The sequence below is a fragment of the Triticum dicoccoides genome, chromosome 3B (genome assembly GCF_002162155.2).
Source record: "Triticum dicoccoides isolate Atlit2015 ecotype Zavitan chromosome 3B, WEW_v2.0, whole genome shotgun sequence".
Classification (NCBI taxonomy): Eukaryota; Viridiplantae; Streptophyta; class Magnoliopsida; order Poales; family Poaceae; genus Triticum; species Triticum dicoccoides.
Window position 1 is genome coordinate 542,814,387 of NC_041385.1, and position 26,903 is coordinate 542,841,289.

Below are 26,903 nucleotides of genomic sequence, written 5' to 3' on the forward strand. Positions count from 1 at the left end.
CTCATGGGCCTTAGTGGAAGAGAGAGGGCAGCTAGGAGGTAGCGTGCGGCCCCCCTTGCCCTAGTATGAAATGGACAAGGGGAAGGGGTGGCGGCCCCCCTCTCCTTCCTTCTCTCCACCTCCTCCTTCCCCCTTCTCCTTGTTGGAATAGGAAAGGGGGGGAAAACCTACTTGGAGTAGGATTGCCCCCTTGGCATGCCTCCTCCCCTGGCTGGCCTCCTCCTCCCTCCCTCCTTTATATACAGGGGCAGGGGGCACCCTAGTACACACAAGTTGATTGTTTAGCCGTGTGCGGTGCCCCCTCCACAGATTTCCACCTCGGTCATATCGTCGTAGTGCTTAGGCGAAGCCCTGCGCTGGTAACTTCATCATCACCGTCACCACGCAGTCATGCTGACGAAACTCTCCCTCGACCTCAGCTGGATCTAGAGTTCGTGGGACGTCACCGAGCTGAACATGTGCAGATCGCGGAGGTGCCGTACCTTCGGTGCTAGGATCGGTCGGATCGTGAAGACGTACGACTACATCAACTGCGTTGTCATAACGCTTCCGCTTTTGGTCGACGAGGGTACATAGACAACACTCTCCCCTCTCGTTGCTATGCATCACCTAGAGATAGATCTTGCGTGATCGTAGGAATTTTTTTGAAATTACTGCGTTCCCCAACACCTACTACTCCCACCGCTAGACAGGCCCTGCAGCGAAGACAGCGTCACACCATAGCCGAACCAGTAAACCCACGTACTCCTCTCCGCGTGGGCATCCACTACTGCGTCTTCCCCGGCTCCATGTCGTCCCCTTCTTAGGCCTCGCCGTTGTCCACTGCCCTGGTGCTCTCGGCGCAGCGTGGTCAACATGGTCAAGGAACGACTTCCATCGGAAGAGTACTGTACGTGGAGAGGCTGACAGCTGGGTCCACGACAGCAGCAAGGAAGTGCCTCCTTATTACACAGAAAATAATGATTCCTCCACCTGATAGCGGGGACCCACCGGACGGGCCACTGTATTTTGCAAAAAAAATGTTTCCCCCCTGACTGTTGGGAACCACCAGCTACATCTTCGCACGCAAGGAAGTGCGTCCATATTACGAAAAAATTGATTCGCCCCCTGACTGCTGGGACCCACCAGCTACATCTTCGCACACAAGTAAGTGCCTGACAGTCGGGACCCACCTGGTCGAAGCGTACGTAGCGTTGTCATTCTGGTCGCGAACATGTACGTACATACTGGTCGATGTAGAGGCGCGCACGTGTCGTAGTATAGGCGTGCACGTGTCGTAGTAGAGGCTCACACGTAGCTTGTACACGTACGTACAGCGGCCAGGGCGCAAGAAAGTAAATACGGCCACGTGCGTACATACGGGCGGGGTCTCGAACGCCTACTCGCGCATACGTACGGCCAGGGCTCGTGTACATGGCTGGGTCGGAACGAAGAAACTGTGTCATCGTCGTGTTCATGGGGACCCAACCGGCTGGGTCGGAACAGAACGCGTCGTCATGTTCATCGGGAGGGCTTGGACGGAACAGCCGATGGAAACCAGGCCTAGCGTACCGCAAAACGGAGGAAACGTCCTTGTGTTCGACTGGCCACGATCGAAATGAAATCATGTTCATCTGGAGGGGTCTAGCGTACCGCAAAACATAGGAAACAGACTTCTGTTGGACCTCCTACGGTCGAAACGGGGTCCTGTTGATCGGGAGGGTGTGGCATACCGCAAAACGGAGGAAACAGACTTGTGTTGGAGCGCTACGATCGAATGGGGGTCCTGTTCATCGGGAGGGGTGCGGCGTACCGCAAAACGGGACTCCACGAGATACTGTTCATCTCCACCGTCGACCACCTCTAGCCTCCATGGGCTACTGTTCATCCACCTTCGACCTCCTCCAGCCTCCACCTGCGACTGTTCATCCACGGGCTCCTGTTCATCCAGCCTGCACCGCACGCTCCTCCACCGGCTACTATTCAACCAGCCCTCTCCACGGGGTCCTATTCAACCACCCCTCCACGGGCTACTGTTCATCCGGCCCTCCACCGGCTACTGTTCAACCAGCCCTCCACCAACTACTGTTAAACCTTCCCTCCACGGGGGTCCTGTTCATCCACGCCCAACCGTCTCGATCGATCAGGGTCCTGTTCATCCAGCGGCAACACCACGGGGTCCTGTTCATCCAACCCCCACCGGGAACTGTTCATCCAACCCCCTCCCCCCCAGCAACGCTCACTGTTCATCCAGAGGCAGCATCGATCGGCTTCAGTTAGCAGCAGTAGCGAAGGAATCGCTCGATCGCTTGGGTTCAGTAATGCGTAGCCTGAAGTGCAATCGCTCGGACTCAGTTAGGTGACGCCTTGCTTGGGTTCAGTTAGAGCCCAACACCTCACACCCATGCGTGTACGTGTATGAGAGAAACGCGCATCGCTCGGACACCCACCGTAATCGGGAACTCACCGATATTTTCCTCGCCCTCGCTTCTACCACGGTTTTTTCTGTCATGGACGGCCCAAAGAATGTCATGCAGTTGCGTCTCCGGCCCGCCCAGGATGAAAATCCCATTTTCTGTCATGATTTTTTGTCATAGAAGTAGGATCCCACCACATCTATGATGATACCGGGTTTTGTCACAATTATCGTCATAGAAGTGTCATAAGTATGACAGAAAAAAAATTCGTTCGGCCCAAAATGTCACGGATGTGTCTTTTTTTGTAGTGTATGGCACCAGCGTCTTCCAAAACCATCGCAGCACCCACGTTATCTGTGGCCGCATGCGAGGGGGCCTTCAAGGTGGAAGGGTGAGTCGTTGCACCGGACATTTTCTTGGGTGCCATGGATGATGAAGCTAATGATGAAGAAGATGATGATGAAGATTGACGTGTTGTTCACGACCTCGAGTTTGCGCAAGCGCTTCCCCCTACTTGGCGCGCCAAAGATGTCATGGAAGAACACGATCACCTATGGGGCCATCAGCCCCTTGTGGTTCGGCGGGGAGGAAATCGCATAGCGTAAAGAGCGGAGGCCATGGAACAACACAGCGGAGGTGACACCGGTGGATTTTACCCAGGTTCGGGCTGCTGGGAAGCGTAAAACCCTACTCCTGCTTTGGTGGATTGATGGAAGGATTGTGGTGGACACGCAGCGCTCAAGCCCGGCAAGGTCGCCTCAGGGAGAGTAGCTACGACAAGAGTGTACAAGGGTTCGAATCCTTTCTTAGGTTGCCATGGCCCTCCTTTTATAGGCTAAGGGGTTACCACAGTGGCAAATCAGTCATTATCTACTGATTAGATAGCCAACAGTACTATCATACCTAACTCTGGCAGTTAGGAAAAAGTGCATTAAATGCACTGCTAGGGGTAACACTGAGGATGTAGCCCGGCAAGCCTACCGCGACACTTAACCACCTTCTTCCTGTCCGCATGACACGCCTCTGGATGGGTGTCATGTAGAGAGAATCTCCCTTCCAAATGGCTGCCAAGTGCCAAATGACAACCACTTAATCACTTGGGGGCTAGACACCACACTGATAAGTGACTTGTGTCACCGTGCGCTGGAGCGGTGGAGTCTCGGCGGGGTGATTTGCCCTTGGAAGCCCCGACAAGCCTACCGGGGAATCTTGGTACTTGTCCTTGGTGAGGCCTCGACCTGGCCAGGCTCGCCTGCCCGGAAAGGGAGGTCTTTCTTTAGTGATATCTTGTTCCCTTGGCTTGTCTTGGTCTTCTTGATCCGCCCTTTGACTTCTCAAAGAGCTATTTCTCTGGCTTGGGGGCTTGGTTTCGCTGTATCTTTGCCTTTGTGCCTGTGTACAGTCTGGGAAACATACATGAAGGTTTGTTGCATCGACAATATCCATAGCCCATTGATTAGCCTTGTCGATGTGAGACTTTATCCTTTTTTGTCTTCTTCATGCAACCTCCACCATCATATTCTATCCACCCATAGTGCTATATCCATGGCTCGTGCTCATGTATTGTGTGAGAGTTGAAAAGGCTGAAGCTCGTTAAAAAGTATGAACCAATTGTTAGGCTTGTCATCGGGGTTGTGCAAGATAACTACTTTGTGTTGAGAAGATGGAGCATGACAAGGCTATATGATTTTGTAGGGATATCGTTCTTTAGCATTGATAATTTGAAAGACATGATTGTTTGTTGGGATGCCTGAGTATTGATGTCTTTATGTCAAATGATAGACTATTGCTTTGAATCACTCGTGTCTTAATATTCATGCCATGGTTAGAATATATGATCAAGATTATGCTAGGTAGCATTCCACATCAAAAATTATCTTTTTTATCATTTACCGACTCGAGGACGAGCAGGAATTAAGCTTGGGGATGCTGATACGTCTCCGTCGTATCTATAATTTTTGATTGTTTAATGCAAATATTCTACAACTTTCATATACTTTTGGCAACATTTTATATTATTTTTGGGACTAACATATTGATCCAGTGCATAGTGCCAGTTCCTGTTTGTTGCATGTTTTTTGTTTCGTAGAATATCCATACCAAACAAAGTCCAAACGCGATAAAAAATTATGGAGATTTATTTTGGAATATTTGTGATTTTTGGGAAAAAGAATCAACACGAGATGATGCCCGAGGAGCCCACAAGCCCTTGGGGTGCGCCCCCTACCCAGGGCGTGCCTAGAGGGCTTGTGGCTACCTCGTAAGGCGGTTGGTGCCTTCTTTCGCCGCAAGAAAGATAATATCCGGATAAAAGTCGTGTTAAAATCTCAGCCCAAGCGGAGTTATGGATCTCCGAGAATTTAAGAAACGGTGAAAGGCCAGAAATAGGGTTCGCAGAAACAGAAGGAAACACACACACACACACACACACACAGAGAGAGAGAGGGAGGGAGAGAGAGAGAGAGAGAGAGAGAGAGAGAGCTCCAATCTTGTAGGGATCTTGCCCCTCCGGGCACCATGGAGGCCCAAGGACCAGAGGGAGAACCTCTCCCCGTCTAGGGGGGAGGCCATTGAGGAGGAAGCAAAAGGGGATACTCTCTCCCCCCTTCTCTCGGTGGCGCCAGAGTGCCACCGGGGGAACAATCGCCGCGGTGATCGTCTTCATCAACATCACCATCTTCATCACCTTCCTCATCTCTTTTCGGTGGTCCACTCTCCCGCACCCCACTGTAATACCCTTCTTGAACATGGTGCTTTATGCCACATATTATTATCCAATGATGTGTTGCCATCCTATGATGTTTGAGTAGATCTCTTTTGTTCTTTGGGTTGATTGATGATCTTGATTGGTTTGAGTTGTATGTTTTATATTGGTGTTGTCCTATGGTGCCCTCTATGCCGCGCACACATGAGGGATCCCCGCTGTAGGGTTTGCAATATGTTCATGATTTGTGTATGGTGGGTTGCTAGAGTGACAGAAGCTTAAACCTGAGTAAGGGGGTTGTTTGTGTATGGGATTAAAGAGGACTTGATACTTTAATGCTATGGTTGGGTTTTACCGTAATGATCTTTAGTAGTTGCGGATGCTTGCTAGAGTTTTAATCATGTGCGTAAGATCCAAGTAAAGAAAGTATGTTAGCTTATGCCTCTCCCTCATATAAAATTGCAATAATGATTATCGATCTTGTTAACAATTGCCTAGGACAATTCCGTGCATTGATCCATTATTATTCCACTCGGTATTTGTAATGTATTGTAATATACTCTAACTTTATGTTAACAAGACCTATTTTTAAATTTTATCTCTCCGATATCATGCAAAAGATATCCTCTTTATACCCACAATGTAGTTTTATTTATCATTTCTAGATGAAAGCAAATGCTCGGTGTACGTACAGTTGTATCTGTGGCAGATAGGACTTGAGTGAATATTGATCTTACCTTTAGCTCCTTGTGGGTTCGACACTTCATACTTATCACTTCCATCTTTGGAAATTGCTACAATGATTCCTTGCACTTGGGGATTATCAGAGCAGCGAGAAGACGAGCAGAAGCAGAAGCTTTAGAAAGAAGCCAAGAAAGCAAAAAAGAAGACAATGTGGAGTCATCAAGCAAGCATAAACCCAAGAGGAAAGTTACTTGTTCATTTTGAAGTGAGGAAGAACACACTATCAAAACCCGTGAGTCATTCCTTGAGTACAAGGCTATGATGTGGCTGCTAATCTTACAACAAAATGTGAGTTTTGCTCCGAGGAAGGCCACACAATGCAATCATGCATCCAGTTTAAAGCTACAACAGCGAAAGTCGAGGGACATGCTCAATGGTTAGATTATACTGCTGCAGTTCAATTCATGTATCAGTAACTTGAAGCCTATTTTCGAAAAAGACATATTTGTCCTGTGTAGTGTTACTGAATTTTCTGTTAACTTTATCTGAGATTTTGGTTCATGTTACTCCTCATTAAAATTGCATATTCTCAAAAGGTTGATATTGCTGCAGAAGTGAGGGTGAAAAAAAATGAAGCATTGATATCGTGTTTTGTGGGGAATTAAGAGAGCATGTATTTGAAAAGAAATATTACACAATTTCAGATATTAAGAAAAAATGTGTTTCTCAAAATGTGTTGATTGCTCAAAAGCATTGGACAAAAAATTGAGAATGCTTGTTCTAGGAAGCTAAATGCTTCTAGTATTAGGTCAAAGCTCCCAAAATGCTTCTTCCAGCAACAATTATCACAAGTTGTTGCTCCAAAAAACAAAATATACAAAACATGTTTCATGAGCATGCTTCCTCCAGCAATTCCTTAACATTGTTGCTGACAAAAAGTGGTTGTCGGACAATTTGTGACAAGATAAGGCAGCACATGCTAGAAAAACACACATGAAAACGTTTGTAACAAAAACTGAGAAGTGTTCCATAAAACTTGAAAAGGTTGAGTACCAAGTAGCAAAACTGGTATAACTTGGTTCCAACAAACCACCACACGGTTATAGCTTCCAACAAAATCACTGAAACATATAATTATGTTTCCTTACTACAAACTATTGAGAATCATTCCAGCCAATTAGAGGCCCATAACTGATTTGCTTTACATGGAGTTCATTTGACACAAAAAAAGAACATAGCACACTACTGGCAACAATGTATTTCCAAAAATTGCAAAGTTGCATCTTCAAAACTGCTGCAATCACCTTCTTCAATTCTTGATGATCACTTTCTTCAAGCCACTATGACCGCCCTATGCACATCAGCGGGGCAGACCTTGTTCAGCGGATGGAAAAACAGCTCCGAAGCAATGGTCTTCCGCACATCAAGCATAGTTTGCTGCATAAGAGAGAAATTGGTGAAAAGAGAACAAACGTATATCATACATGCAACACATGAAAAAGTACCCAAAAAAGCAAGATTATCTATTTTTACCTTCTTAAAATCTTTCATCCTCTTGCCGTCGAAATTTTCCAAGTACAGTGTTGAAAACAATCCACAATCAAAGCTGTTTTGTGGTGCCATTCAGAAAATGGGTAGAAAAAAGTTAAAGGTTTCTACATAAAAGGACATGTAAACACTACTATTATGGAGGGGGGGTATGTGACTAGAGCTCACTGAGTTGTCTGTTGTGGGTAGTCAAGTAGGGGCCAGTCTGGTTTGAAAGAAGATAAATCCACTTTGAAATCTGGCTCTTCTATAGCAATCCTCTTGAAATTGGTAAGCTGGCAGAAATAGGAAATAGTGGAAAAAAAGCAGGGGCTTTGTCAAACATAAAAGAGTGATGAGGGAAAATGCTACAACCACTAAAACTTCATACACATTCGGATTCACTGTCAAGATTTTGAACACATGTTCATTGGGGATCTGGTTTTTTCAAATAGTGAACAATGAAAACTACAGATAAAATGATAAATGTCACTTACCAGATTCCTTGCAACAACATCCAATTTTCCGTTATCCAATGAGTCAAACATGTTGAACTCCTTGTGCAAGAGGTTAACGACGCAAACAATCCAGTGGCCATCATGGACGATGGTGAAGAAAAGCTAGAAAAAGCAGTAAATACAAGATAGAGGTTAAATGGAATAAACTTTAAAGCACAAAAAACTAAAGGAAACACAGAAATCGAGTAAAAAAATTGTTGGGAGCAAACTTACTAGGTCGAAAACTGAAATCTGGAAATTTTGGCACGCCCTCCTCAGCTCTCTTGCACAAACACTCGGGTCAAAAACTTCTGGGTGGATAGAGAGTTGAAGCTGCAACACACATGGACATAGAAAAACATAAGAAAAAGTGATGGAGAACTTTGCAATAGGGCATAAGAAAAAACTCTAGAAAAATGATTGCACTAAATGGGAGCAACAAGAGATGAACTAACGCTCATTAAAACAGAGAAAGCAAATTTCTTCTGCTTATTTGAAGATGACAATTGTTCAATGTTGAAGGTTTCGATGAACAAAGACATGACTTCGTTGCATATCTGAGCGCGTGGCTTCAACGACTTCTGAAAGTTGGTGTAGGTAATGTGGAAATCACCAATCCTAATGAAAGGAGGCCTGCAACAAGAAGGATGGAAACCATAGTAGTTAGGAGCGTTTGATAGGATGACAATGTAATAAATAGGAGATAACAAAATGATGGAAGCAAAATTTAAAGAAGATGATACTTACTCAATTTCCCCTCTCTTCATCTTCTTCATCTTGTACCTCTTCATGACATAGTACTGGTACATTGCTTCCATCTTCGAACCTGTCTTGATTTTCTTGTGCTTTGATCTGGCCGACATTGGACTCCCTACTCTTTTCTTGCTCTTGAGCTTCTTCTCGTCCTTTCTCTTCAACTTCTCCTCGTTGAGGACGGGACTTGGTTCCCTGCTGCTAACTAGAACAACTAGCTCTTCTCGTGGTTTTGATGGTCCATCTGAAAAAATAGTAAAAAATGATTTTCCAAAAAATGTTGCGAGGAGAGATTTGTTCAAAGATAAAACATGGCAGGGCATACCTGCAGTCCCGCTTGATAATGGAGCCACAGAGATTGGTGTGACATCATACACTAGAACTTCTGCTTCTGTTGAGATTGGAGCCTGAGGAGTGACATAAAAAACATCACAAGACTTTGGTGTTGTAACAGTGTTGCCATGGGTTGGAGCATTGGAGTTCGCATCTACATTTGGGACACTGATCCACCAATCATATGCCTCAGTGCCCTCTTGAAACAGACTCATTGATGGCACATCACTCCAATGTCCAACCACACTAGTCGGCACAGAGTGATTGCGATGGCTGAGTTGGTGACCATGCTCAATATCTTCACCACTAGACACTTTATCATTTGCAGTCTCAAAACATCGTCCAAGGTTCTCACTGACAACAGCACTACTTCCTGTGCCCAGCTCAACCACGTCGCCTCCATTAGGCTCATGAGCAATGCTACTTGCACAATTGCTTCGAGCTCCTTCAGCTGGCTCAAACACCTTGTCAGTTGTTGGCTCATCTACGAACTTCTCCCTAGAACTTTCCTTGCTACAACCATGACCATCTGACTTGTCTACAACATTGCTGCGAGGAGGCGGCACATCAAAGGTAACATCCGCTGCTTCCTGAGAACTTGACGAAGCAACATGAACATCTTTGAGAAGCTGCTCCATTGGCTTGCAATGTATTGCTTGCAACACTTGCCCGTACGAACTTAGAGCCCCTTTTAACTTTGCATCATATAGTTTTGTGTGATTGTCGTAGATGTGTGATGGGAGCTGAAAAAATGTATGGCAAAATAAAGTGACGGTCGTCAGAAGGGATGCAACTTACCATATGATGGAACTAAAAAATAGAAAAGGTAGAAAGGTATTTGACAATTAAACAACGGAAATAGAAACACAAAAAAAATCTCACCTCAAGCTCTGCCCCAAATGGTGCCGGGTTTTGAAGGCAATCATCCAGCGAACCACACACATCTTCATCGGTGCTTTTACCATTATCCGTTGGGTTGCTACCTTCCATAGGGTTCTCTTTCGCAGCCACGTCATCTTGGTTATCATTAAAGTTGATATTTCCAGCTCCACAATATTGAGTGTCATCACAATCCGGGTTGTCCGAAACCTGCTGATCTTGAGCAACTTCACTGATGTTGCCTACCGGGCCTTGGGCAGGCAATGGTGCGTATGGTGTCTCTGACAGAGGGCGAAACTACAGGACACAAAGCAAAAAGAAACAAGAATTAAAACCATGAGTCCACAAGCAAAAATAAGAAGGTAAAAAATGGGAAGAAACAATGCTGCAATGAATGAGGGAAGTAAACCACACAAAAAACTTACACGACACTTCCCGAAAGAGGCTTTTCCCAAAGAAAGCTTATCCTTGTCAAAGTCCAACACAAGATCAAAGTCAGTCTGATGCACGAAGCAAGCCCTTGGAAGAGAATAATTCAATTGGTGCTCGTTGATGGCAGCTTGAGGAAATATCAAATGGTCCATGTAAATAACCTGAATAAGAAGACAAAAAAAATATCAGACACAATAAGAAGAAAAATGTGATTACAGAAAACAAAAACATGTTGCGATAGATAGAAAAATTCCAAAAAGAAAGAAGTATACCGCGAGCATAGGGAAGCAGCCCCCAACCCAGAATGAAGTAGCCTGTGATTTTATCTTGTCCTGGCACTTCTTAACCTCTCTCATTGCAACACTTAAAACATGCTCATCCCAAGCGAATTCAGTAACCTTGTCCATTTCTTCAAGGCTTTTCAAGTACTCTAGCGGCACCATGTTGCCAGTGCTTGGAGTTAAAACTGTTGCAAGAGCTAAGAGCACCCATGACCTCTTCGTAGTATCGCCATCATCATTCCTAGCTCGATGAAGCACATCCACTGTATGCATAATTGGAGCCCTGCCATTCTTGTGATAAATGTTGTGGAGCTCACAATGCTCATGTCTCTTGAAAAGCTCAACTGGTCTGTTGCCTGATGGGATATTGAAAACCTTCTTCACCATGTCTCGAGTAAACACAATGACCTTGTTCTGACTCAGCCTGAAAACCCCAAAAAATGTATTCATTGGTTGCTATCAACATGACCTAAAAAGAAAGAAAGTATATGTTGCAGACATGATGCATGAGAAAAAAGGAATAAGAAAGGAGGTGGGTGCAATACCTGAGCTCACGACTGTTAGTGTCAATGTTTATTGTTAACCACTCCATCAAATCATGTGGCGCTATAAAAGGTGAGATGCTCATGAGATCACCGAAGCCAGTTTCATTTATGCAGTGCCTCTTGCTAGGATTAAGTTTTGTCTTCGCAACTTCGAGCAAGCGTTTTGTTGCGAAACGTTGGTTGAACACGGTATCAGGCTCCATTACTTCTTCGTCTGTCATGTAGCTGCAAAAATCAAAATGAATAAAAAAAGTATTGGGCACAAACACCATTATACAATTACTACAAAAAGCGATGGGCATTTGTATTCCAGCATACTCAACATCTACCAAGCATAACAATGAAGCAAAACAATGAGCATTCCTTTCTTGCAATTACTTAAGAGTGGGTAAATCTAGAAAAATTAAACAATTAGCTGCATGACACAACCAGCTCAAAAATAAAAGTCTAAAACAATTACATGCATCAAAACACTATAAGATGGAAAAAATCTTGTCTAAATATAGAAATAAAACAAACAATAAGACTATGACTACACTGACTTTCATCTAAAAAACCTAATCTAAACAACAAATACAGCAAGAAACCATAACTTGACTAACCAAACAGTAGCATCACAAAAAAGACCACTAAGAATCTAGTCCTCCAACTCTGAAATCTCATCCCCTACCTATAAAAAACTCGTGCCCTACCTCTAAAATCTCAACTATAAAACCTAGCTACAACATGGAACCAAATTAATCTGATCTGCACAACAAACCCTAGGTGAAATGGGGGATGAATTTGGCGGTAGGAAGGGAGAAGCGGCTCAACTGAAACCCCTGAACAAACAACTCATCTATACTATGAATTCGACCCGAATGTACTCATCCAACGCTGGAAACTGTTGGGATTAACTGCGAAATGAACCGCTAAAAGGAAATCATGCAGGCGGGGGAGAAAAATGATGCGAACTGCAAGGCACCATACCTCTCGTCCGCCGCCGCAACTACAGGGTGGTCGTGTAGCTCGGCGCCGTGGTCGACGGTGCTCGCCGCCGTCCGAACCTCCGGTTCCCTTGTCGTCCCTGCAGGATCCAGTTCCTCCGCCCCACCACGATTGTGGATCTCGGGTCGCCTGCGTCGTCGCCAAAGCTAGAGAGGAATGGGGATGGAAGCAGGAGGGACGACCGAGCTCACGGGGGTAGGAGCAAAATAAATACGTAGGGCATCGCGCGTCCACACCCCCCGGTCAGAAAGCGTCCAGACCATATGATGCGCCGTGATCCGACGGCGCGCGAGATGGTCTCTCGGACAGCTGCGTGCATCCGGATGAGAATGAGCGTTTTCCAAGTGAGTACCCCCTCCCTGTGCGTGTTAAATTGCCCCATTCCTGACATAGAAAAAGCAAAAAAGCCATAAGGATGATCTTATGTTTCTTAGTATGTTCTTGAATCATACTGTATTAATTTAGCGATCTATAAGGGGCAAGAGTGTTGGGCATACAATTTTGAAAATGAATAAATTATAGAAAGAAATTTTGGAGTACTACTTACAAATGGAGTGCATTTAAAGAAATTAAAAACGTGCACACAACACAAGTATGATTCAAAGTAAGGCAACAAACAGAAATTCTCGCAAAAAGCCGGACATTCTCGGAATCAAAAGGCATAGTATCAAATCTCGAATCTCTCATCCATTTTGTGCTTTCTCGCTTGCTTCTTGCATTACCATCTTTAAAGTCTCTGTAGATCTCTTAGTAAAACCTTCTTTGATTTGGTTCTTTCAGTAAGATACTGAATGGCGAGGACAGGATGTGAGGAGGGAGAGTTGGCAGTGGAGGTAGGTTTAGGTCACCGCCGGTGTCGCCCATGGGGAGCGACGCGGGGGAGGAGCATTTTTTCGGCAGAGCTTTCTTTTTCAATAAGATAGCCATGGCATCTGTTACAAGCATGCATCACGATGTCATCTTTGTGATCATCACCAAGTCCCGTGCCTCTATCGTTGACCTATATCTAGCACCCAAAAATGCTATACCCACATAATTTTTTAGTAAAAGTTACTAAACCTTCCATCCCTAACTAGTACCCCCCCCCCCAATTTTTGGGGTGGGCCCGCCTCATTTTTCTTAACCAATAAAATCATCCTTCGTTAGGAAATATTTTACGTAGGTGTATTATTGTCTGTCTAGCACCTGCTCCTCCAAGATGCTTTGTTTTTGTTGAGACTTTGCGTGGCCTACGTGCATGTTTACCCAACCCTTGTGGTTTATTCTTGGCTTGTATGCCGGTCACTTAGCTAATACTCTGTGTCGTTTGTTGGATGACTTGTTGGTTTGGCTTTATTTATAAAGTCGGACGCTATGTCTTTTCTCTAAAAAAAAGATAGTCAGGGAATCAAGATTGCCATTTTCTTACCTATCCAAATAAATTTCCTGCTGATGAAATGACCTACGTAGAAAATTTTCTTTTCTAAGGATTAAAACTCATCAAAATCTTATACAAGTTCTTTTAATCGGAAAACACTAAAAGATTATAGAAGGATTGCGTAGATGCGTATGCATCCCCGGTTCTATATTAAGTGTCTCTGATTTTAGTACAACAGCGATCACACGCTTGGATGATAAGTACGTATTTCGCCATGCGATTTTCTGGTTGAAGAAATTGAGAAGACACCAAATGCCAATCAAAACCGATTCCTCGCGCGAAAAAGAAGAAGATCAAATCGGTTCCGGCTGCAGTAACTTGGCGCATTCTCCTTGTCCAGTAAAATAAAAAGAAGACCTTGCACAAGAGATGGTCTCAGTTACCAACTGGATTTCAAAGAAGACACCACCCGGCCAAGACAAGAACCAGCGTTTCCTCAAAAAACTTGCACTAACCAGTGCGGTGTAATGTTGTAGTAGTACAAAATTGTCCGACCGCGACCTTGTCCGCAGGCGTTTCAATGAACCACACGCAAGGCATCAGTGGTCACCAGCTCACTGCCATACTGAAACCGGAAATCTCTTGTACTAACGCGCATGTTCGATTAGATTAGATTAGATTAGGCAGAACATTATCACGTACGTGCCCATCGATGCGTCCAAGACATTTTGTCGCCGTCCACCTCTGCTCTTAGGATACGTCTGTCCGTGGGAGACTGCTAAAATGTGCACTGATCTGAAAGTGGCCGTTCCTGAGCTGTTCGTCAGTTACGCGTCCACTTCATGCGTTCGCTTGTGACATGCAGAGGTTGCATGCCTGTGCGGTGGTGCCAAAGGTGGTAACCCGGGACGCCCTGCCCTCGCCAAGAAGAGCAGGATGAATGGACGTCTCGCCCACCCCGTCCCACTTATAACAAGTAAAAGGGCATCCAACTTGAACACTCGGGGTGGCTTATAACCCTGTAGAATAGCAAGTACGGAGTAGTAACAAAGCTAGTGCAGTGCATCGCTGCCATCTGCCATTGATCGAGGATCCGACGCGCACTGATCGATCAGTCCGCGAAACTGAGTGGATGAACAGTGCGGCCTCGCTGGGCTATAAATTCAGGCCCCCGCTGCACACCCCTACACATCAGCCAGATCCCCACCCCCTACCAGTAGTGCTCTCCCGGTGTGACTTGCGAGCTCGATCGCGCAATGGCGGCTCGCGCTGGGAAGGCCCTCGCCTTGGCCATGCTGATCTCCTTCCTCGTGGTCCAGGGGACAACGGGGAAACTGACGGAAAACTGCTACTGCGTGTTCTACAATTGGTGCTTTAACTTTGGCCCTAAGCCACGCGACCACGTCATCTGCATGGAGAAAAGCCTCAAGCATTGTTTCAAGGGGTGCCCGCGTACTGCTACTACTCCTTACGTGACGCCACTGGCCGATCTTGTCAACCCCGGTGTGTTATCTTTTCCCGCAAGGTCAGGTGTCTGAGCATGTACGTATGGTTCGTGTGTTTTCTGTAAATTTGTTTGTCTGACCTGTCGCCTTTCCTGTGGTTTGCTGCTGAATGCTTACAGTTACAGACGAGGGCAGCATGGCCGTTCCTGCCGGGGGTGCCGATCACGGCGAGTTCCACGTCACTGAGGGCAGCGTGGCTGCTCCTGCCGGGGGTGCCGATCACGGCAAGTTCAACGTCGCTGAAGAGGATGCAGCTCCGTGAGGGCTGCGAGAGGCTGGCTGGAGACTTGGAGGACAGACACAGTTTGGCCGCGGTATAGGCCGAGAAACTCTTTAGAATAAAAGCCTTCTTGTAGTGAAAGTCTGTCATGCACTGTACAAGATCTCTGGCTCTGGCAATAAATAAACAGAATTACGTACTAGTATATGCTTTTCATTTTGTTATACAATCCGGATGTTCAGAATATGATGAACTGATGATGCATATGCTGCTTGGACAAAACTCAAGAGGTTTTATACTACTCTGAATTTGTTTGCTCGTGTTTTCCTTGTATATATGTGCTGATATCTGGTCGAGCTGCATGTCGTTCGTTCTCATATTTCGGTAGGGATGTTGAGTAAGGTATAAACAAAACCAGGAAATTACCAACGCGCACTAGTTCAGTTAATACTACAGCTTCGTTTGCAGTCTCGTCCAAAAGAAATTTTTGGTGGAAGATCACACGGGGAGACGTTTGTTTTTATGATGAGTTATGGTCTTTGCTTTTAGGTTGTTCTTTTTTCTTTTCTGTTTCGAGGCAATCTGTTGGATTAGTTCTCTAACTACTATTTCGAAGTTTAAAAGATATTTCGAAGAACGTTGATGCAGTAAATGATAAACCCATCTATATGGCTTCTTCCATCACTTGCAGAGGAAGTACAAATTATTCATCTAGCAATCCAACCCTCTCCTCTCTTACGAATTTTACAACGTCAAGTTGATACAAGCAAATCTCTTTTAAATATGCGATCCCCTTTTGTTTTTGTTTTCTTATTTTTCAATTCCCCCTTTTCCCTTTTGTTTCTTTTTTTTACAACCTTCTGGTTCTTTTTTCTTCATAGTGTTTGCAAAAATGTTTTCCTTGTTTAAAGAATGTTTAACATGTTTTCTTTTTTGTTGACTGCTTTTTTTTTCTTTCCCCAATTTCCCTATTGGTTTTTCTTTACATTTTTGTATTTATTTTTTCTGTTTTGTTTTTATATTATTATTTTTTTATTCTTTTTCATATGAACATCTTTTAGATAATTGATTTAAAAAAACACATGAACATTTTTAGCACATAATACATTATTTTATTTTCCTTCCATTCTTTTATGCTTTACTTCACATTTTTTCGTTTTTGGTTTATTTTATCAAACACTTACCTAATATTTTCATGTGTACATTAAAAATGAATATAAAAATACTTGTTGAACATTTTTTAAGATACATGTGAGCTTTTTTTGAAAAGAAGAAATGCATGTTGAATATTTTTGTAATATATGATGAAATTTTTAAATACACATGGTTATTTGTTAGCTACACGGTAAACCTTTTTAAAATAGCTGAACACCATTTTTAAAACACACTATGATCATTTTTTAAATACACGATTGAATTTTTTGTTTACCGTGATGAATTTTTCCAAATGCATGATAACCATTTGTTCAAATGAACATTTTTTTAGTATTACACAATGAACATGGTATATATAAGCAAGTGAACTCATTTAAATGCACATGCAACAAATCTATTTATCATTTTTCACCACAAGCATACCCTCCACATCACCAAGCGAGCATGAAACCATTTCACATTCCACTTTACACTACATGCAAGTCATCTACATTATGATTTTTATGTTTTATTGTTTCAGCAATAAATAATTGTATTTGAATGTCACAAGGCAATATAACATGCATCCACCCTCCATTTACCTATAGGTTTTCTACCATCACATGATGAGAATGTGGTGCGGTATTATTCTTTTATTTCTTATTTTATTTTTGATAATTTAATTACTATAAATTTTAGTAACAACTTGTGGTGCTTTATCTAGTTTTTGGAACATAAGATGAACATTTTTTAAGCACACGATGAATATATTTGTTTACTGTCACAATTTGTTTTGAAATACACGATAATGTTTTTAATACATGATGAACATTTTTACACAAAATATGAATATTTTTTAAATTAACAATAAATATGTTTAACATTGGATGAACATTTTTTTCAAATATACATATTTTTTATAAAATCAATAAAATAAAAGTATTTTGCCCAATATTTTATAGAGTGACTTTTAAGAAATGGGAAAAATGAGAACGAACATTTCAAACAAATCAAAAGAGAGAGAAAATAAGCACGCGTGCATGTGATCATCCATGTGGCCAGCATGTTGCACCGTTGTTACACCAAGGCATAAGTTCTTTACACTTATGACATTCCATGTTTTAATCGTCGTACAGGCTTTGTCATGCAAGCTTTTTGGTTGAACAAACTCAGAAAACACCAAACGTCAATCAAAATCGATTCCTCCCGCGAAAAAGAAGAAGATCAAATCAATTCCGGCTGCAATAACTTGGCACATTCTCCTTTTCCAGTAAAAAAAAAAGAGAGAAGACCTTGCACAAGAGATGGTTTCAATTACCAACTGGATTTCCAAGAAGGCGCCGCTCAGCAAAGACAAGAACGAGATTGCATCTACCAGTACGGTGTAATGTTGGAGTGGTACCAAATTGGGCGATAGCGACCTTGTCCGCAGGGGTTTAACGCCGTCGCTCAGCTCATTTCAGTGAACCACACGCAAGGCATCAGTGATCATGCCATACTGAAACCGGAAATCCCTTCTAACGCGCAGGTTAGATTATAAGTAGTATGAAGCAGAACATTGTCACGTACGTACCCATCGATGCGTCCAAGACATTTTGTCCGTCAACCTGCTCTTAGGATGCGTCTGTCGTCTCTGGAATACTGCTAAAATGTGCACTGATCTAAAACTGATCGTTCCTGAGCTGATCTTCAGTTACGCGTCTACTTCATGCGTTGGCTTGTGACGTTCAGACGTTGGAAATATGCCAAGAAGAGCAGGATGAATGGACGTCTCGCCTACTCTGTCCCGCTTATATAACGAGTAAAAGGGCGTGCAACTTGAGCACTCGGGGCTGGGCTAATAACCCTGTAGAATAGCAAGCGGTAAGACATTGTACAATGGGAGGTGTTTAGAGAGATGCTTACAAAAATAAACCGGATTTTGGTGAAGCATCGATGCCTATTTCTACAAAAGAGAGGATTTTCTTAAGCACCGGTGCTTATTTGTACAGGATAGACGCTTAACTAAGCGTCTCTTCTGTAGAAATAGGCACCGGTGCTTCACAAAAATTCGGTTTATTTTTTTAAGCATCTCTTTAAGCACCTCCCACTGCACAAGACCTAACAAAACTAGCGCGGTGCATCGCTGCCATCTGCCATCGAACGAGTTAAAGGATCGAAGATCTTCGCTTAGATCACCACTACCTCTGTGACTTGCGAGCTCGATCATCCTTCGGCTAGCTCACTTGGGCATCTCTTCTCTGCAATTTCATTTAATCGCTTATTTCACTCATCATCTTTCGGCTGAGAATGTATAGTACTAATAACTAAAATAAATAAAGTACCATCCTTCCTTCATACTTTTTTTTTCTTCATACCCCTTCATTCACTAGTGATCTAAATGCTCTTATATTTTTTTACGGAGGGAGTACTGATCAACTTGCGGTCCTGAATGCCCTGCCACCGAGAACGTTTGCCTGTCGCTTTAGGCTGGAGATACGCTTGGACACAGAAGAGATCCAAATATAGCTGACCAGAAAATAACAACAGCAGCATAACACCATCGATGGCTCGCCGGCACTGGGCACTGGCAGTCTTCCTCTGACCATATATATTTTCTTTCCTTTTAGGACTAGTTCACTTGTTGACGTTGTTACGGTCTTGCAGTAAAACATGAACCCATCTACTATATGGTACTCCCATTGTATCAAAATATAAGACATTTTTTGACATTATCATAAGTACTACTTAGATGCACGACTTTATTCATCTAGCAACGGAACAGTCTTTCCTTACGAATTCTACAACGTAAACCCGATACAAGCAAATCTGTGAGGTTCGCGGTAACCTCCGAGAAACTAAATTGGTCTATACACAAGAAGAGAGCACTTCTTTCGCCCGCCTCGCTATCTTCTCCCCCGAGGCCCAAGCCCTTACAAGGACCCCCGAATCCTTTCCTGATACAGTTTTCGGCACATCCAGAGTCCATCCATCCATCCAGGCACCCAAGTCTTTGCTCGCAGCTCTGAATCTTCTTCTACTTATGCATCTTCTTCTTCTTCTTCTTCTTCCTGCGCTTGTGCCACACCACAATATCTACATCCACACTTTCTAAACGCTGCTATACTTCGCTGCACCCCTCCTTGCCTCTGAACCTCCGCAGCCCGTACCGGCACGACGCGATGGCGTCCGTGATGGTCAGGAACACGCTCTCCTCCCCGATGGTGTCCTTGATGTACCCCGACACCACCAGCTTCTCCGTCACCTGCAGCCTGGGATTCGCCAGAGCTATCTGAAGATCGCCAAGAGCACGACATCAGCAAAATTCTGAAACTAGACATTCAGAGTTGCTACTTAGCAGTAACTTGTTTTGTAGTGTTGGGGTTTTGTTTAATTACAGTGATGCCCTTCCGGTCCAGGCCCTTGTGAACCTCTCCTAGCATCCCGATCCCGGTGTTGTCGATTGAAGTCACGCCTGCGGTGTTCAGACATGTCAAGTGCATGATCAACGACGCCCGAAGAAATATAGATGAAATGGGAGGGTTAAATGTTAATTACCACCAAGATCAAGAACCAGGCATTCCAAGTCCTGCCCGTGTCCCTTGCAAATGTGCTCCTCGTCTTCAACCCATCTCAAAATCCTACAAGGCACCGTGGTAGTAAGTATAACATCTCAATTACGCGATATGATCATAAACCTAAAGGCGTTGTCGTGCTCTGCTCACCTCTCTCGCAAGTAGCCCGCGTTGACGAAATATATAGGAGAGCCCAGCTGCAAGACGAGGATGTTGGGGACGCTCTTGGCATGCGGGTACTGCTTTACGTCGCGGAAGACCTCGGTCCCCGTTATGTTTCCGAGCTTGACGGTTGCCGGCCGAGCCACGTACAGCAATGCCCTGAGTACAGACAAGCCGACCTGCGAATGCGACGTTTGCACATCAATCGATCGACGTTGTACGGGGAAACATGGTCACTACGGCACTAACTGAAAAAAATGGCGATGATCAAGGTAGAAAGCAGCATGAGATCCTTACTGATGCGCTAAGGCCTATGACCATGGTGAAGAAGACGACGCCCACGAAAGCGACCATGCAGATGCAGAAGTCGAACTTGTCGACCCTGTAGAGGCGGATGAACTCCTTGACCTTGATCAGCCCGATCATGGCGACGACGATGATGGAAGAGAGGGCCACCAGCGGGGTGTACTTGAACAGAGGGGCCAGGAACAGCAGCACCAGCAATATGCACACCGACATCACCACGTTGGACATGGGCGTCTTGCACCCGGCGTCGAAGTTCACCGCCGACTTGGAGAAGGGCCCTGGAACGCACAACAAACGCAGCCTTGTCATTGCCAAGAGTCAGAGATTCATCAGACAAGACATATCGCTCTCTGTCTCTGAAGAGAATCTGCAGTGCAGAGGCTGGCTGGTTTAATCCTAAGTAGTACTCCCTCCGTTCCTAAATATTTGTCTTTCTAGAGATTTCAACAAGTGACTACATATGGAGCAAAATGAGTGAATCTACACTCTAAAATAAGTCTACATACATCCGTATGTTGTGTCCATTTGAAATGCCTAGAAAGACAAATATTTGGGAACGGAGGGAGTAGTACAGAACGTACCTGTGGTGAGGTAACAGGAGGTGAAAGAACCGACGATGTTCATCATGCCGAACGCGATCATCTCCTTGTTACCGTCGATCTGTTCGTTCTTGATCATGGCCAAGCTTCGTCCCACAGCTATTCCTTCCTGAAAATGATCAACGTATATATACCCATACATATAAGTCGACGAGAAACGCTTGGCGTGGCGAAAAGATTGGAGAATTCGTGATGACTAAACGTACTGCGAGCGCTAGGATCCCAGACAAGAGCCCTGCTTTCACAACTATCCCTACGTGCTTGCCTTCGAACCTCAACTGCGAAATGGAGATAGGATTGATCCCTTTCTTGAGGTCACCAACCTGTTGCACGCAGCGAGCAAATACATGGAGCAGTTAGGTAGGCAGAAACTGAAATAGATCTTGGCTCTCAAGTCTTAACAGCATATGTAAAAGTAGGTAAATGGAGGGCGACTTACGATTGGGATGCCGTGCTCATCACCGTGGACAAGGAAATCAAAGACGCCTCCGATGATGACAACCATGAACGGCGCAATGGCCGACACCCAGAATAGATGTGGCATTTTCTTTTTCTGAAATTTTGCAAATCAGAAGGAAGAAAAAGGTCATAATAACACTTAAAAAGGGAGGGAAATCGGCAGTGGATTAGGGTAGCATATACTGCTTTTAACTAGATTCGAGCATCGTCTAAGTAAAATCCCCACTTACCAGATGCTTACTGGAGAGCAAGAACAAGATGAAGCATACGCCAAGAATTGCACTCTGCCATCTCCACTAGCAAAAAAACAAAGAGGAGATAGATGGTTCAGTTGAGAATCCCATGGCTGGTGCAGTTGCCATCAGAGATCGTTTCTTTCAAAAGCACCAACGTGGCACTGCTACACGTCGACTTCTCATGCGCACAAATGGGCGTAGAACATGGTCATAGGTCTGTCCAAAACGAGCACGCCGCTTCCTAGGCAGAAGCTAATATTGTCTGTTTGTTTCCCTAAAAAAATATTGTTTGCTTATCCGTATGTTACTTATAAATAAACAGTTTTGCTAGAACTCATCTACTAAATGAGATATAATTTGGTCTCATTCACCTTTTATAGCCATTGAATGTGATGCTATAAGATGCGTGTGTGCTGATGTGGGTTGCATCTGTTCTTGTTTTTAAAGTGAATGAGACCAAACTATGTCTCATCTAGATGAGTTCTAGGTACTCCCATAAATAAACTTAAATAAGTACTACAATATATGGGCGTGTGCATCGTAATGATGCAGAGGCCATCGGTGATGCCCCTTTTCTAGAAAGGAAATTCATACGTTCACAGTTTTTCCTTTTTTTTTCGAACCATCATTCACAGTTTTTCCTACATGGGAGAAGTTCTTTTTTCTTGCTTTCCTCGGAGAAGTTCCAGAGGCGGTTACAGCAACTTCCTCGCGATATGCTAGCGCAGTCACGCCTTTCTAGTTCCTAGGGTGCGGCTGCATGCTACTTGTGGTAGTTGGCACATTCACGAGACGGGGGCGCTAAAAATGGAACAGAAACCACCGGACCAGAAAAAACCTGGAAACTAGAGGAGTGGCGAAGCCTCCTTGTGCAGTGGCGGCGGCAGAGAGGGAGAAGTGCGCAGTGGTGCTAGGAGTACGTGGGATGAGCGAATTGAAAGTGAGCTCACCTCGTGTCTGTATTTGAAGATGGAGCCTACGACGGAGATGAGGTCGGTCTTGGAGGTGAAGTGCTTCATCCCCAGAAGCCCCTTGAGCTGCTGCATTATGATGATCATCGCCGTGCCACCCATGAACCCCGTGATCGTCGACCGCGACAGGAAATCCACTATCAGCCCTAATCTTCACCAGCCAAACTCCGCAGTCAGTTTAGTTAAAAACGATCGATCGTCATGGCGGGCTGACTGATGATTTGGTACCGCGTATAAGGGGGTATACCTGAAGACGCCTAGGGCGGTCTGGAAGATGCCGGTGAAGAAGGCGGAGGTGTAGAAGAGGTGCAGGTAGAGCTCCGGGTTGTCCTCGGGCGACACCGCGTCCTCGATGATGGACGCCAGCAGCAGGGACGCCGCGGCCACCGTACCCACCGCCAGGTTGTTGGAGCTCCCGAACACCGCGTACAGCAGCGGCGGCACGAAGCTGGAATCTATAAAAAAAAACCACCGATGGATCGAGCACAAATTAATCGGCGCGCATGCAACGCGACGCGAACCGTATACGTCCAACAAATCTCAACCGTCTCCGGCCGTGCGTGACGAGCGAGCGATCCGAGAACAACGTACAGAGGCCGATGATGGGCGGGAGGTTGGCGAGGCGCGCGTAGCTGATGCCCTGCGGGATGGCGAGGCTGGCAATGGTGATGCCGGCGAGGAGGTCGAACTTGAACTTGTCGAAGCCGTACTGGGGCACCCACTCCAGCGCCGGCACGAAGTACTTGAGCGCGCCCCACGCCCGCTCCTTGGGCGGCAGCGCGCCGAACCCGCGGAACGGGTCGTCGGGGAAGAAGGTCTCGGCGAGGCCCGACCGCAGCGCCTCCGAGAAGGGGCGCCGCGCCGACAGGTTCACGCCGCCCTGGTGCATCACGTGGCGGTCGTCGTCGCCGGACGCCGTCCCCATGTCACTGTGTCACTACGTGCCCAGACCCAGATGGCGTCGGGCGGTGGATCCGGAAGGGCCTTGGGAGCGAAGCAGAGTGAGTCACCAATGGGGCGGCGATCGGGGGAGGGAAAGCAGAGGGGGGGCGCGGTCCAGTCGGACGTGCTCCTGCTCGGTGTGTGGCTGATCTCCTCTCTCGCCTAATTATGGGTTGTGTTAGCGGCGGGGCAGAGCAGGCTAAAACGAAGACGGAGCGAGTGTGGGTTATGCGGAGGGGACGGGTGCATGCCCTGCCCTGTTTGTACGTGCGCCGGGTCAGTTGTGCTCCGATCGGGCGCGCGCATGGCGGTTTATATAGACGGTTCGATGCGCTCGACGACGGGGAGGGGGAGGAGGGAACCGATCGACGACGTGGGGCAGTTTTGGAGGTGGTGCCGTAGATCGATATGCATGTGTGTGACGCGACTGCTGATGCTCAACTGCCCGTCTGCTGACGAAATGATATTTGTGGCGCCCGCCTGCATGCACCACCGGATCTGAGCGTACGTGCGCGAGTTAACTTTGCGACTTGGACGAGGATTAGGCGAAATTGTCCTGATGCGCGAGCGACGGCACAGAAAAGTTGTGGCCGGAAAAGAGTTTACTCGTCGAGGGCTCTCTCGCATGCAATTAGTTTGGATCAAATTGTATAAGTAACTGTGCAAAAGCGACCGGATGTTGCCGCATGTGCGCATGTACCAGGTTTACGATGGATGCACGGATCTTGTTCGTTTTGGGTTAACCAAAATGTGGCAACTGGAGTAATTAATAATCGTGTACTGCCCACTGTCCATGACTTAACCAGAATTATTTCTGACCATGACCGATTAATTCTGGATATGATACAATATAGAAAATCTACGCGTCCATGTGACCATCTTCGATCGTACCGTGTTAAAAAAAAGCATGATTATTTAGATTTAAGCTCATCTGGCTGAAGAGAGATGATTTCTTTGGCAAAGTGTTTATAGTCTGGTCTGGGAAAGCTAGGGATTGCCTAGCTGTTGTCCAGATCAAGCAAAAAAGGTAAGCAGATATATCATACGATGGGGTGGAGAGGGGGGGGGGGAGATTAAAGAGGACATGTTCTGAAGAACAAGGCAGCTTCACCGAGGAAGAATTTGTAGGAGATATAACCTTTAAACAATGAACAAATGGCCAGAATTAGTTTTATTCGGAGTGCTTTGTGTCAGGCTTTGGAAAAAGAAGAGGACGGATATTGCCACAAGAGATTTGGTGAGAAGTAGATGTTGAAAGGTGATAATAATATAGTTACTCTCACTAGATTGTTAATGTGGAAAAAAGAGAAAAAACTACATGTTCTCTCTGAAGGAGGGTGATGGTGTCATCCAGGGGACTACTGATCTATTGCAACACGCCACAACTTATTATAAAACAGTATTTAGTCCCACAGAAGGTCTTTAATGCAAGCTCGGGAGTGATGTGTCAATAATGCTCCATCTACTTGAGGGAAATTTCCTACTGTCCTACAAACCTCTGCACTTGGAGGCCCAACAACATCTACAAGAAGAAGGTTGTGTAGTAGACATTAGACAGCCACCTCCTCATACGATATATACATGGTGGATACACCCAAAGAAGACAATGTCGAGAATAAAAATGATCCAGTTGAGGATAAGCCTCCTGAGAAGCAGCCAAAGCACCGACGTCAGTGGCACCGGTCTAAATCACGCCATGGTAAAAATAGCGATACCGGCACAAGAGAAACTAGCACTCCGGATGATGTCGAAGACAACGAAGACCCCGCCAAGCCAAGTTTCGAACAGGCTGAACGGGAAGACGGGCAAGCCAGCCCTGATGACTAGGCCGTGAACGACGACTCGGAGGACAGCAATTATATGCCTCTCTCCGAGGACGAGGTGAGCCTCGGCGACGAAGAATTTATCGTGCAAGAGGATCCCGTCGAGCAGGAGCGTTTTAAGCGCCGGCTAATAGCCACTAAAAGAGCCTGAAGAAGAAGCAGCAGCAGCTCCAAGCTGTTCAAGATCTGCTCACTGATAGATGGACTGAGGTCCTGGCAGCCGAGGAATATGGACTCGAACGCCCAATCAAAAGTTACCCGAAGCGCAAATTGCTACCTCAATTCAATGATGAGGCACTAGAGCCAGCACTACCAGCGCATAATGCGGCTGACCGACCACCGCATGGACGAGATAAAACGGCAACTTAGCCCAAACACCAGCCCGCACTGCCTCGCCGAACAAATAGAAACACGACAGCTCGGGGATACACGCATGACCTGCGGCACGACTTGGAGACCAGAGCAGGACAAACCAGATCAATCTATGGATCACGGGGGTGCGCCCCAATGCGCAACAACGGCCACCACGCCGGATACAACAAATAGACACCTGTCCGGGCCGACTACCGCAGACCGGCTCCATCCGAGTTGCGTCCCGACATAGCCCGACATAGAGGCGCCGCACACCCCCTATGCTTCACCGATGAAGTAATGGAACATGAATTCCCAGAAGGGTTTAAACCTGTAAACATTGAATCATATGATGGGACAACAGATCCCGCGGTATGGATCGAGGACTTCCTTCTCCATATACATATGGCCCGCAGTGATGATCTCCATGCCATCAAGTATCTCCCGCTAAAACTCAAGGGACCAGCTCGGCACTGGCTGAACAGTCTGCCTGAAAACTCTATTGGCAGTTGGGAGAACCTGGAAGACACATTTCTTGACAACTTACAAGGTACTGATGTCCGACCTCCGGGGTGCCGATGACTTAAGTCATATAATCCAACAGTTCGAAGAGTCAGCCAGGATATTCTGGACTCGGTTCCTAACTAAAAAGAACCAGATCATTGACTGTCCGGACGCCGAAGCCCTAGCGGCCTTTAAGCTTAACATCCGTGACGAGTGGCTTGCCCGACACCTCGACCAAGAGAAGCCAAAGTCCATGGCAGCCCTTACGATGCTCATGACCCGCTTTTGTGCGGGCGAGGATAGCTGGCTAGCTCGTAGCAATAGCACCTCAAGTAAACCTGGCACTTCTGAAGCCAGAGATAGCAACGGCAAGCCCCGACGCAAAAGACACAAGCGTCGAAATAATGGCGATAACGCCGAAGACACGACCGTCAATGTCGGATTCAGTGGCTCCAAGTCCGGTCAGCGGAAAAAGCCATTTAAGAGAAACAATCCGGGCCGGTCCAGTCTGGACCACATACTCGATCGTTCATGTCAAATCCACGGCAACCCCGATAAACCAGACAATCATACCAACAGACAATGTTGGGTCTTCAGACAGGCTGGCAAGTTAAATGCCGAAAACAAGGAAAAGGGATCACAAAGCGAGGACGACGAGGAACCCCGGCCACCGAACATAGGGGACAGAAGAAGTTTCCTCCCCAAGTCAAAACGGTGAACATGATATATGTCACCCATATCCCCAAAAAGGAGCGGAAGCGC

At 45.7% G+C, this 26,903-nt stretch overlaps 3 protein-coding genes across 3 annotated transcripts; 1 reads left to right on the forward strand and 2 right to left on the reverse strand.

Annotated features, from left to right (window-relative positions):
• Window positions 1-6,819: 6,819 nt before the first annotated feature.
• On the reverse strand, window positions 6,820-12,179 carry LOC119276981. The gene is made up of 13 exons (XM_037558168.1): window positions 12,001-12,179; window positions 11,032-11,256; window positions 10,478-10,910; window positions 10,199-10,366; window positions 9,777-10,070; window positions 8,887-9,637; window positions 8,556-8,805; window positions 8,264-8,441; window positions 8,043-8,141; window positions 7,809-7,931; window positions 7,501-7,607; window positions 7,318-7,390; window positions 6,820-7,221 (listed from the first exon to the last, which is right to left on the reverse strand). The coding sequence occupies exons 2-13, from the start codon at window positions 11,250-11,252 to the stop codon at window positions 7,117-7,119; spliced, it is 2,802 nt and encodes a 933-aa protein (XP_037414065.1). The 5' UTR covers window positions 11,253-11,256; window positions 12,001-12,179; the 3' UTR covers window positions 6,820-7,116.
• A 2,390-nt stretch (window positions 12,180-14,569) lies between these two features.
• On the forward strand, window positions 14,570-15,401 carry LOC119281517. Its single transcript, XM_037562020.1, has 2 exons — window positions 14,570-14,878; window positions 15,000-15,401. The coding sequence occupies exons 1-2, from the start codon at window positions 14,632-14,634 to the stop codon at window positions 15,140-15,142; spliced, it is 390 nt and encodes a 129-aa protein (XP_037417917.1). The 5' UTR covers window positions 14,570-14,631; the 3' UTR covers window positions 15,143-15,401.
• Window positions 15,402-18,951: 3,550 nt separating this feature from the next.
• On the reverse strand, window positions 18,952-23,737 carry LOC119276982 (probable sulfate transporter 3.5). The gene is made up of 12 exons (XM_037558169.1): window positions 23,113-23,737; window positions 22,769-22,976; window positions 22,501-22,672; window positions 21,545-21,610; window positions 21,295-21,408; window positions 21,062-21,178; window positions 20,838-20,964; window positions 20,248-20,534; window positions 19,939-20,129; window positions 19,772-19,854; window positions 19,612-19,688; window positions 18,952-19,505 (listed from the first exon to the last, which is right to left on the reverse strand). The coding sequence occupies exons 1-12, from the start codon at window positions 23,444-23,446 to the stop codon at window positions 19,335-19,337; spliced, it is 1,947 nt and encodes a 648-aa protein (XP_037414066.1). The 5' UTR covers window positions 23,447-23,737; the 3' UTR covers window positions 18,952-19,334.
• Window positions 23,738-26,903: the final 3,166 nt, after the last annotated feature.